The following is a 12,583-nucleotide window of genomic DNA, read 5'->3' as shown; positions in this document are numbered from 1 at the left end:
GCCCGGGAGAGGAGGGAGACAGGGGGGCTGCCCCTGAGGGAGAGGCTGTACAACTGTGTGCAGAGCGGGCCCCTGTCCGACAGGGTGCTCAGGCACCTCACGGTAATCACCCAGTTTTCTCTCTCTTTTCTTCTTTCTTTTTTTGTCGCTCTTTCTCTCCAAACCACACACCAGCAACACCCCGCACACCACACACACACACACACACACACACACACACACACTCGCGCACACATAAATGGTACACACGCGCGCACACACAAACACATACCCCCCACACAGCGGCAATGCATGGATGCACACAGTCACATCTAACACCCTCTCCTTTTCATTCATGATACACACACACACACACACACACACACACACACACACACAACAGCAATGCATGCATACACACACTCAGTCACACTTTCCCCTTTCCTTTTTCCATTCATCCCTTTGACACCCCCCCCCCCCCCCCACTCCCCCAACCACCTCCTCACCCCCTATCCACCTCTCCACCCCTCTTCCACCTCCCTCCATTTTTTTCTTTTTTTCCGTCGAATGTCACTAAGAGTGGACATATTCCGAGGACTAGTACCTCTTTGTATCACCAGTGCGTTATGTCTGTGATGACACACAGAGGCCCTCAAACACCTCAAGGTAAACGCATGTGTTTGTCACTGGTCGCTGCTAATAGTGCTGATAAACACACAGAGGGTCTTCGCCTGACAAGGTCATCAAGCAGCTCTTTATTATAGTGTACCCGTTCCTGTTTGTAAGTAAGTTACCTGTGTCAATCCCCAAGCAGTGAAAACACACGCCCCCGTCATTTTCGTTTTTATTTAATTTTGGAGGAGGGGAAGGAGGGGGTGGTGGGTGGTGGGGTGTGGGGGAGGAAGTTGATTTCAACGAAGGCGGGGTATTAGTTAAGTCGGGACGTGTGGAGTTTCGTGATGTCATGTGGCTGATTGAGTGGTGATTGATCAGTCAGGAAATGAAGCCACACAACCCACTTCGCTGCATGATACCACATCATGGTGATTAGTTGTATCTTTGCTCGCTCTCTCTCTCTCTCTCTCTTGTCTCCATGCCTCCCTTCACCCATGCTGTCACCAGCTTTCTTTTTTTTTTTGGAGGGGAATCATCGTCATCATCATGACAGTCGTCACCAGTCATCACCATACCCATCATCATTTTGCTATCTCATCATCACGATCATCATCAGTCGTCACCAGTCATCGCCATACCCATCATCATTTTGCTGTCTCATCATCACGATCATCATCAGTCGTCACCAGTCATCGCCATACCCATCATCATTTTGCTATCTCATCATCACGATCATCATCAGTCGTCACCAGTCATCGCCATACCCATCATCATTTTGCAATCGGTCATTTCATATTATTATTGTTGTTGTTGATGTTGTCATCTGCATCATTTTCAACGCCATTACCGTTTAGTACGGGGTTTGTGTGTGTGTGTGTGTGTGTGTGTGTGTGTGTGTGTGTGTGTGGTGCGCGCGCGCGCGCACATGAGAGAGAGGGCAGAGGATGAGAGAGAGAGAGAGAAAAGAGAGAGGGAGTGTTTAGATAATTATATGAACTAAATCACAGTACAAGATGCAGCAGAAAGATGCTGATTGGGGAGGCTGGATGTGCTTGATCCCCCCAGATATCGGTGAACGGCCTGGAGGTCCTGTGTCTGATGGTGGACCGCATGGGGGAGGAGTTCAAACCTCACATCACCACAGGTGACCTTGTCTTCCCTTCTCTGCTGCACCTTGCCTCTCCTTCTGGCTTCTGTCGTCCTTTGACCTTCACTGTATTTCCGGGTCATTAACGGTTCATTTCGTTGAGGCTCGATCCAGATCCAAAAAAAATCACAATCCCGCTTCCCAGTTTCCGGAACGCAGGCCATGTTTGTGAGAAGACGGCGTGACATCGTTTTTCTTGTTCGCAGTTAAAAGAAAACAAATACATAACCTGGACGGAACACGCACAGTGACACTAACTACATCATCGACGTGTTTACAGCATATGAATATTTTAAAGTGGATTCTGAATTAACTAGAATGAACATAAAAGAGAAATTGAATGGACCGTGTCGTAGTTTCCAAGTGCGACTAAGCCTGTCGAAGCTAGATGTTGCAGTGTGCTTGAGGCGATGGCAACGTCTCCTTTACGGCATACTTCACAGAATTTCTTAAATGCCCGAGATATATATACTTAATATAACATGATTTAAACAGTATTATCACCTCGAATACAGCAGTCGATTTATCATGCTTTAAAGAACCATGCTTAAATGTTAATTTTTGAACGTCATCGATATATGCTCAATATCACTGTCACTAAGGTAATAATTTTCTTTCCACCCGAACATGCTTGGTTCGAATAGATCTGCTTTTATGCCCCCTCCCCCCCCCCCCCTTTTTTTTTAACCGGAAGCTTTATAAAAACAAATACAGAACACATATAATGATTAGAAGAAAAAAAGTGTGTATCACAAGTGAGTCTCGAAGGCCTTGTCTCTCTTGGTTTTTTTTTTTTCTCTTTTGTTTGATTTTCATTATAGTTTTATATTCCTGTCTCTTTCAAATCTTTGCCATTTCTGCTGTGTTCCTCCCTGCGTTTATATATATATATATATATATATATATATATATATATTGAGTCATTCATGAACTGCTACTTGTTTGCCGGGGGGGCTGTTTTTTTGTTCTGCCAGTGCTGCCCTCAGTCATCGACAGACTGGGGGACGCCAAGGACCAGGTCAGGGAGCAGGCCCAGCAGCTGCTGCTCAAGCTGATGATGCCCGCCTCCTCCCCACAGGTAAGCCACTGCTTCCTACTGCTGCTGCTGCTGCTTCTGGACCCCATGAGGCTTGGGGATGGGAGGTGGGGGTTTGGGGGCGGGGGGAGGGGGGGGCAGTTGGAGGGGCTGGGGGGGTGGCTGGGGCTTTGTGACCGATTTCAGTTTCAAGGCAGCGTCAAAGCGTGTGGACGAATCCAAATGCTGCAACACCAATCTGCTTACAAATTTGTGATGATGGTTATAATAATAATAATAATGATAATGATACTTCTACGACTACTACTACTACTACGAATAATAATTATAATAATATTAATAATAAAAGAAATAAAAAAAAAGAAGAAGCTTAAGCCCGACCCGGCCCGGCCCGTGTGTATTGAAGCCAACGCACTGTGAGAGAGAACGAAATTCTGAAAATGTATACTCACAACCTGTGGTGTGTGTGTGTGTGTGTGTGTGTGTGTGTGTGTGTGCTCCTCCTTTCTTCGTCTCTGCTGCTCTTCATAAAATGACGACAACCTGTGTGGGGGGGTGTGGGTGTGGGTGCGTATGTATGTGCGTGCGTGCGTGCGTGCGCGCGCGTGTGTGTGTGTGTGTGTGTGTGTGTGTGTGTGTGTGTGTGCGCGCTCATGCGTTGCCTGTGTGTGTGTGTGTGTATGTGTGTGTGTGATGTATCGGGGTTTTTTTTTTTTTTGTTTTGTTTTGCAGTACGTGTTTGAGCGGATGTCCGGGGCCTTTTCCCACAAGCTGTGGCACGTGAGGGAGGGGGTGCTGGTGTGCCTGCAGAACACCATCAACAGGTCAGTGCTGTGCCCCCACACACTGCCACTACTTTCCCCACCCTGGAACCCTGCAACCCGACTAGCTCACATGAAGCGAGTAGCCACACATCATCCAAACCAACCAACTAGCTCAGCTAGCACGTAGCTTCCTCATCCGTTGAGCACAGCTAGCACGTAGCTTCCTCATCCGTTGAGCACAGCTAGCACGTAGCTTCCTCATCCGTTGAGCACAGCTAGCACGTAGCTTCCTCATCCGTTGAGCACAGCTAGCACGTAGCTTCCTCATCCAAGCCAATTAGCTTACCTAGCGAGTAGCTACCTCATCCAAGCAAGCCAACTAGCTCACCTAGAAGTAGATATCTCATCCAAGCAAGCCAACTAGGTCACCTAGCAAGTAGATATCTCATCCAAGTCAACTAGCTTACCTAGCAAGTAGATATCTCATCCAAGCAAGCCTACCTCACCTCGCAAGTAGCAACCTCATCCAAGCCAACTAGCTCACGTAGCAAGTAGCTACCTCATTCAATTCAATTCGATTCATTTCATTTCAGAATACTTTATCGTCTGCTTTAACCTCAACCCCCCTCTCTCTCTCTCTCTCTCTCTCTCTCTCTCAGCTCACTCAAAATGCCCGTCATCAAATATCAAAGAGAAAAACGAATGAGTAGCAGACACACTCTTTCCCTGATCACCCCGCGCACACATCAGTTATCATGCAAAAAGAAAAGAAAAAAACCCACTGGGGTAAGATAATATTACATTTTAAGATAGAGTGAAAGAGCATACAAGCCACCTAGCTGACCTAGTAAGTAGCTACCTCATCCACGCCAGCCAACTAGCTGACCTAGCAAGTAGCTACCTCATCCACGCCAGCCAACTAGCTCACCTAGCGAGTAGCTACCTCATCCACGCCAGCCAGCTAGCTCACCTAGCGAGTAGCTACCTCATCCAAACCAGCCAACTAGCTCACCTAGCAAGTAGCTACCTCATCCAAACCAGCCAACTAGCTCACCTAGCGAGTAGCTACCTCATCCAAACCAGCCAACTAGCTCACCTAGCAAGTAGCTACCTCATCCAAACCAGCCAACTAGCTCACCTAGCGAGTAGCTACCTCATCCAAACCAGCCAACTAGCTCACCTAGCAAGTAGCTACCTCATCCAAACCAGCCAACTAGCTCACCTAGCGAGTAGCTACCTCATCCAAACCAGCCAACTAGCTCACCTAGCAAGTAGCTACCTCATCCAAACCAGCCAACTAGCTCACCTAGCGAGTAGCTACCTCATCCAAACCAGCCAACTAGCTCACCTAGCAAGAAGCTACCTCATCCAAACCAGCCAACTAGCTCACCTAGCGAGTAGCTACCTCATCCAAACCAGCCAACTAGCTGACCTAGCAAGTAGCTACCTCATCCAAACCAGCCAACTAGCTGACCTAGTAAGTAGCTACCTCATCCACACCAGCCAACTAGCTGACCTAGCAAGTAGCTACCTCATCCAAACCAGCCAACTAGCTGACCTAGCAAGTAACTACCTCATCCAAACCAGTCAACTAGCTGACCTAGCAAGTAGCTACCTCATCCAAACCAGCCAACTAGCTCACCTAGCGAGTAGCTACCTCATCCAAACCAGTCAACTAGCTCACCTAGCGAGTAGCTACCTCATCCAAACCAGCCTCATCCAAGCCAACAAGACCACCTATCAAGTAGCTACCTCATCCAAGCCAACTAGACCACCTATCAAGTAGCTACCTCATCCAAGCCAACTAGACCACCTATCAAGTAGCTACCTCATCCAAGCCAACTAGACCACCTATCAAGTAGCTACCTCATCTAAGCCAACTAGCTCACGTAGCAAGTAGCTACCTCATCCAAGCCAACTAGACCACCTATCAAGCAGCTACCTCATCCAAGCCAACTAGACCACCTATCAAGTAGCTACCTCATCCAAGCCAACTAGACCACCTATCAAGTAGCTACCTCATCCAAGCCAACTAGACCACCTATCAAGTAGCTACCTCATCCAAGCCAACTAGATCACCTATCAAGTAGCTACCTCATCCAAGCCAACTAGACCACCTATCAAGTAGCTACCTCATCCAAGCCAACTAGACCACCTATCAAGTAGCTACCTCATCCAAGCCAACTAGACCACCTATCAAGTAGCTACCTCATCCAAGCCAACTAGACCACCTATCAAGTAGCTACCTCATCTAAGCCAACTAGCTCACGTAGCAAGTAGCTACCTCATCCAAGCCAACTAGATCACCTATCAAGTAGCTACCTCATCCAAGCCAACTAGATCACCTATCAAGTAGCTACCTCATCCAAGCCAACTAGATCACCTATCAAGTAGCTACCTCATCCAAGCCAACTAGACCACCTATCAAGTAGCTATCTGATCTAAGCCAACTAGTTCACGTAGCAAGTAGCTACCTCATCCAAGCCAACTAGATCACCTATCAAGTAGCTACCTCATCCAAGCCAACTAGACCACCTATCAAGTAGCTATCTGATCTAAGCCAACTAGCTCGCCTAGCAAGTAGCTAACTCATCTATCCAGCCCTCTTGCTAGTATCCAGCTCACCCAGCAAGCAAATAGCTCACCTAGCAAGCAAGTAACACATATGGCCAGCAGCTGCCTCACCTTGCAAGCATCTCGCTCGCCTAGCAAGCAGCTAGCCCACCTAGTAAGCAGCTAGTCCACCTAGCCGGCAAATACCTCATCCAGCCAACAACTAGCTCTCCCAGTCCAACCAGCCCAAGAACCATTCCCACCAGACAACTGCTGACCAGCTTGTTGAATGAAGGGTTGACGACCATACTTTCTTCTACCATTAAACCGTTGACCGTGCACACACATGCAGACACGCACTCACACAAGCATGCACGCACATGCAAACACTCAAACACACACACACAGAAACAGAGGCAGAGAGACAGACAGACAACAGACACACACAAACACACACACACACACACACACCATTCACAGTGACAGGGCAGTGGCGACGTATGCAGGCCCTGTTCGGTCGGCAGGTCAATAAGCAACTGTTAGACTCAAAAATTCATCAAAACAACTATGTGTTTGTTCTGTATTGTCTGTACATCATTCCGTGTGGCATTTTCAGGATGAAGAGGCAATGCCAGTCTTGAATAAAAGCCAAGTTGTGTATAAGATTTCTATAGTCATTGCTGCTGTGTGCACGTCAAATGTTCGGTATAAGGACAAGCCCGGGGCGTCCTGTCTTTTGAGGGAGTGTCTGGGTTTGTTCCAGTGCACCTTTTACTTACCTGTGTGCCAGCTGAATCGGTGGCATAAGCAGTTGTGTACCTTGTAAATAGAGAGAGTTACCCCTCTTTGTATGTGAAACAGTCAGCCGTGTCCGACCAGGACCATCAGAACAGCAGAGGATGCATGTGCTGTCCTAACTATCTGGGCTAGAATTTGATTATCGTGGAGAGCGTCTTGCCCAAGTTACATCCCCACTCTCTCGGCCAAAGGGGTTTTTAGGACAGTCGGCGTTGGGATAGTTCCCAGAGCCCAACTAGCCCCCAAGGCTACAGCACTTAGAGCCAGTGCAGCCTTGCCTCCTAGTTTGAGAGTCATGGTCCTTCACAAATGACTAAGCTGTGAATGACTCACCATTGCAATGGAGAAACCATTGATCATACAGCTCTCACTTTGCTGTCGACTCTTTATTGTTGTGTAACCAACAGTGTTGAAGTGTCCCCTCACCTCCCCCCACAGGTACGGTGCCAGAAGCCTGCAGCTGTCCAAGACGGTGCCGGCCATCTGCCGGCTGCTGGACGACCAGAACGGGCAGGTGAGGGAGGCGGCCGTCAGCACGCTGACCGAGATCTACAGGCACGTCGGGGAGAAGGTCCGCACCGACCTCGGCCGTAAGGGCATCGCCCCGCAAAAGTGAGTGAGTGGGTAGTGGGTGGTGGTGGTGGTGTTCTTTTGGGTGGGAGGGGGTTGGGGGGGTAGGGACGTGGAACAAGTTAGTGAGTGGGAGGGCGGGGGGGTAGGTGAATAGTGGGATGGAAGGATAGGGGGCGTAGGGAAGGTGGAAAAAAAGGGGAGGAGGAACGGTTGCATGGTGGTGGTTGAACCAATACTCTGCGTACTATGTTATATAATAGAAACATGCATGAAAGTTCGCACTGACCTTGGCCGTAAGGACATCTCCCCACAAAAGTATGTGTGTGTGTGTGTGTGGAGGGGGGGGGGAGACAAGAGGAGTAGGGGGTTGAGTGGAAAGGAGGGGGAGAGGAGAAAGTGAATTAGGTTAGATAGCTGTCTGTGGTGGTGGTGGTTGTACTGTTGATCTGTATTCTCAGCTATTCATCTCAGTCTATATTCGCACTTGTGTTCATGGAATTAACACGTATGCTCGTGTGTGTGTGTGTGTGTGTGTGTGTGTGTGTGCCTGTTTTGACAGACTGTCCCAGATTTACGCGAGGTTTGACGACGTCAGAGCATCAGGGAACATGCTGCCGACAGCTGACGTGGGTGAGTGCCAAACGCGCACACACACACACACACACACACACACACACACACACACACACATCAGTGTAGTGCGTGGCTTGGTTGGTGGGTGGGTTGGCTGGTTGCTGGCCTGGTTGGTTGGTTGGTTGGTTGGTTTGTCGCCCTCCTCTGCGGGGTTTGTTCCTCCTGTTGAGTGTATGTGATTTGTCATGACGGCTGTGTTGGTGTCGCCGTGTTTATAACCTGAAGTTTGATTGTGGTCATGTCTGTAGCGGTTGGTTCTGTATATATTCTCTCTCTCTCTCTCTCTCTCTCTCTCTCTCTCTTTCTGTGTATCTGTCTCTCTGTCCCTGCCTCTGGCCTGTGTCTGTCTCAATGTCTCTGTCTCTGTCTGTCTCTCTCCCTCTGTCCGTCTCCTTCTGCCTTTGTTTATCTGTCTGTCTGTGTCTCTCTGTCAGTGTCATTGTCAGTCTTTCTCTTTCTGTCAGTCTCCTTCTGTCTCTGTCAGCCTGTCTGTCTGTCATCTGTCTGTCTGTTTCTGTCTCCCTCTCTCTCTCTCCCTCTCTCTCTCAGTATCCTTCTGTCTGTCTGTCTGTCTGTCTGTCTGTCTCTCGCTCTCTGTATCGGCCACAATGTCTCGGTTTGTCCCTTCCACTCTTTGTCGTTCACTTTGTGACTCTGTGTATGAATCCTCCTCCCCTCTCTCTCTCTCTCTGTCCTGCCTGTCTGTGTCTACTTCCTCTCTCTCTTTGTGTCAGTCTGACTGTGTCTTCCCTCTCTTGTCTTTGTGTCTCCCCCTTCTCTCTTTCTGTCTGTCTCTGTCTGTCTGTCTGTGTCTCTCGCCCTCTCTCAGTCTCTCTCTCAGTGTTTCCAGCGGATTGTATGTCTGTTAAGTGCAGCTGGCATGAGAAACGGCCAGACAGTTATGATGAAAACAGGACATATATGATAACACTGCGCAAGCACGTCCACAGATACACACACTGACACACACACGCGCGCGCACACACACACACACACACACACACACACACACACACACACGCACGCACGCACGCACGAAAACGTGATTTATTTCAGGAGGAGGTTGGGTGGAGGGGTGGGGGGGTATCAAGGGAAATAAGCGTGTGTTGGCCGACCCGGTTGCATGAAAACGGAGTTATGTCCCATGCATAGCATCTCCTTCCCGCTTTGTCAACTGGCATGTCTGTGTGTTTCCTTTCCTTTCCCTCTCTCTCTCTCCCCTCTCTCTCTCCTTCCCTCTCCTCCCATTTCTCTCTCTCTCTGTCACCAGCACCACATCTTCGTCAAGAGACCGCCCATATAAGCTGTAACCTCTGTTGAATTTTATGTCCAGAGCAGTAGATGGGGGTGGGAGAGGCATAGGGGAGATGGGAGAGAGGGGGGCGGGGGGGAAGGGGGGGGGGTTATTGGTTAAAAGAGAGAGAGAGAGAGAGAGAGAGAGAGAGAATGGTGGGTGGGATGGGGTGGGGTGGGTTGGAAAGATAGTGAGCAGATGTTTCACATTACCCACACGCAGAGAGCCGCTTGGATTTCATGGTTTGGCGTGCATGCACAATTGCGCGCGTTCGTGCACACAAACTCACTCGTACGCACGCACGCACGCACGCACGCACGCACGCACACACACACACACACACACACACACACACACACACACACAGTGACACATACACACGCACGCATGGTGACACAAACACAGTGACACACACACACACACACACTCGCACACACACACACACACACACACACACACATACACGCACGCATGTGCACGGATGCTCACGTGCAGCCAACTTTGTTCTCCCGGCCCTTGCCATGGTGACGGCCCTGAAGTGTATTACTGTCTGTGATATGCTGACATCAGTAGACGTGATGTTTCTCCTGCAGTCTGTCCTGTCTGTCTGTCTATCCTGAAGTGCATTACTGTCTGTGATATGCTGACATCAGTAGACGTGATGTTTCTCCTGCAGTCTGTCTGTCTATCCTGAAGTGTATTACTGTGTGTGATATGCTGACATCAGTAGACGTGATGTTTCTCCTGCATTCTGTCCTGTCTGTCTGTCTATCCTGAAGTGTATTACTGTGTGTGATATGCTGACATCAGTAGACGTGATGTTTCTCCTGCAGTCTGTCCTGTCTGTCTGTCTATCCTGAAGTGCATTACTGTCTGTGATATGCTGACATCAGTAGACGTGATGTTTCTCCTGCAGTCTGTCCTGTCTGTCTGTCTATCCTGAAGTGCATTACTGTCTGTGATATGCTGACATCAGTAGACGTGATGTTTCTCCTGCATTCTGTCCTGTCTGTCTGTCTATCCTGAAGTGTGTTACTGTCTAAGATATGCTGACATCAGTAGACGTGATGTTTCTCCTGCATTCTGTCCTGTCTGTCTGTCTATCCTGAAGTGTGTTACTGTCTAAGATATGCTGACATCAGTAGACGTGATGTTTCTCCTGCAGTCTGTCCTGTCTGTCTGTCTATCCTGAAGTGCATTACTGTCTGTGATATGCTGACATCAGTAGACGTGATGTTTCTCCTGCATTCAGTGTCTGTCTGTCTATCCTGAAGTGTATTACTGTCTGTGATATGCTGACATCGGTAGACGTGATGTTTCTCCTGCATTCTGTCCTGTCTGTCTGTCTATCCTGAAGTGTATTACTGTCTGTGATATGCTGACATCAGTAGACGTGATGTTTCTCCTGCAGTCTGTCCTGTCTGTCTGTCTATCCTGAAGTGTATTACTGTCTGTGATATGCTGACATCAGTAGACGTGATGTTTCTCCTGCATTCTGTCCTGTCTGTCTGTCTATCCTGAAGTGCATTACTGTCTGTGATATGCTGACATCAGTAGACGTGATGTTTCTCCTGCATTCTGTCCTGTCTGTCTGTCTATCCTGAAGTGCATTACTGTCTGTGATATGCTGACATCAGGAGACGTGATGTTTCTCCTGCAGTCTGTCCCGTCTGTCTGTCTATCCTGAAGTGTATTACTGTCTGTGATATGCTGACATCAGTAGACGTGATGTTTCTCCTGCATTCTGTCCTGTCTGCCTGTCTATCCTGAAGTGTATTACTGTCTGTGATATGCTGACATCAGTAGACGTGATGTTTCTCCTGCATTCTGTCCTGTCTGCCTGTCTATTCTGAAGTGTATTACTGTCTGTGATATGCTGACATCAGTAGATGTGATGTTTCTCCTGGATTCTGTCCTGTCTGTCTGTCTATTCTGAAGTGTATTACTGTCTGTGATATGCTGACATCAGTAGACGTGATGTTTCTCCTGCAGTCTGTCCCGTCTGTCTGTCTATCCTGAAGTGTATTACTGTCTGTGATATGCTGACATCAGTAGATGTGATGTTTCTCCTGGATTCTGTCCTGTCTGTCTGTCTATTCTGAAGTGTATTACTGTCTGTGATATGCTGACATCAGTAGATGTGATGTTTCTCCTGCATTCTGTCCTGTCTGCCTGTCTGTCTGTCTGTCTGCCCTAAGGTCACAGTATTGATCTCTTTTCTTCTGCCTGCTTTTTTTCCTGTTCTGTTCTGCTGTGTCTGTCTGTCTGTCTGTCCCAAGGTCACAGCATCGGTCTCTTTTCTCTTCCTTTTTTTCTGTTCTGTTCTGCTGTGTCTGTCTGTCTGTCTGTCCCAAGGTCACAGTATTGGTCTCTTTTCTCTTCCTTTTTTCTGTTCTGTTCTGCTGTCTGTCTGTCTGTCTGTCTGTCTGTCCTAATGTCACATTATCGGTCTCTTTTCTTCTACCTGTGTTTTTCTGTTCTGTTCTGTCTGTCTGTCTGTCTGTCTGTCCCAAGGTCACAGTATCGGTCTCTTTTTTCTTCCTTTTTTGTGTTCTGCTGTGTCTGTCTGTCTGTCCTAAGGTCACAATATCGGCATCTTTTCTCATCCTTTTTTTTCTGTTTGTTCTGCTCTGTCTGTCCTAAGGTCACAGCATCGGTCTCTCTTCTCTTCCTTTTTTCTGTTCTGTTCTGCTGTCTGTCTGTCTGCCCTAAGGTCACATTATCGGTCTCTTTTCTTCTACCTGTGTTTTTCTGTTCTGTTCTGCTGTGTCTGTCTGTCTGTCTGTCCTACGGTCACAGCATCTGTCTCTTTTCTCTTTCTTTTTTTTCTGTTCTGTTCTGCTGTGTCTATCTGTCTGTGTGTATGCCCTAAGGTCACATTATCGGTCTCTTTTCTTCTACCTGTGTTTTTCTGTTCTGTTCTGCTGTGTCTGTCTGTCTGTCCCAAGGTCACAGTATCTGTCTCTTTTCTCTTTCTTTTTTTTTCTGTTCTGTTCTGCTGTGTCTATGTGTCTGCCCTAAAGTCACATTATCGGTCTCTTTTCTTCTACCTGTGTTTTTCTGTTCTGTTCTGCTGTGTCTGTCTGTCTGTCTGTCCCAAGGTCACAGCATCGGTCTCTTTTCTCTTCCTTTTTTCTGTTTCTGTTTGTCTCAGGTTGTCTGTCTCCCTCAGTCTGTCTGTGTCAGTCCCT

At 48.1% G+C, this 12,583-nt stretch overlaps 1 protein-coding gene across 10 annotated transcripts in view; it reads left to right on the top strand.

Annotated features, from left to right (window-relative positions):
* The window catches only part of LOC143290555 (CLIP-associating protein 1-A-like), a 193,693-nt gene that overhangs the window by 32,521 nt on the left and 148,589 nt on the right, over positions 1–12,583 (top strand). For all 10 annotated transcript variants that reach the window (XM_076600110.1, XM_076600108.1, XM_076600103.1 and 7 more), the window contains exons 3-7: positions 1,660–1,738; positions 2,716–2,819; positions 3,510–3,601; positions 7,331–7,504; positions 8,025–8,095. In XM_076600110.1, coding sequence (XP_076456225.1) covers positions 1,660–1,738; positions 2,716–2,819; positions 3,510–3,601; positions 7,331–7,504; positions 8,025–8,095 — 520 coding nt within the window. The remainder of the gene's footprint in view (positions 1–1,659; positions 1,739–2,715; positions 2,820–3,509; positions 3,602–7,330; positions 7,505–8,024; positions 8,096–12,583) is intronic.

The sequence above is a fragment of the Babylonia areolata genome, chromosome 15, assembly GCF_041734735.1.
Source record: "Babylonia areolata isolate BAREFJ2019XMU chromosome 15, ASM4173473v1, whole genome shotgun sequence".
Taxonomy (NCBI): Eukaryota; Metazoa; Mollusca; class Gastropoda; order Neogastropoda; family Buccinidae; genus Babylonia; species Babylonia areolata.
The sequence above is the reverse complement of the archived record's forward strand: the minus strand, read 5'-3'. Positions and strand labels throughout refer to the sequence as shown.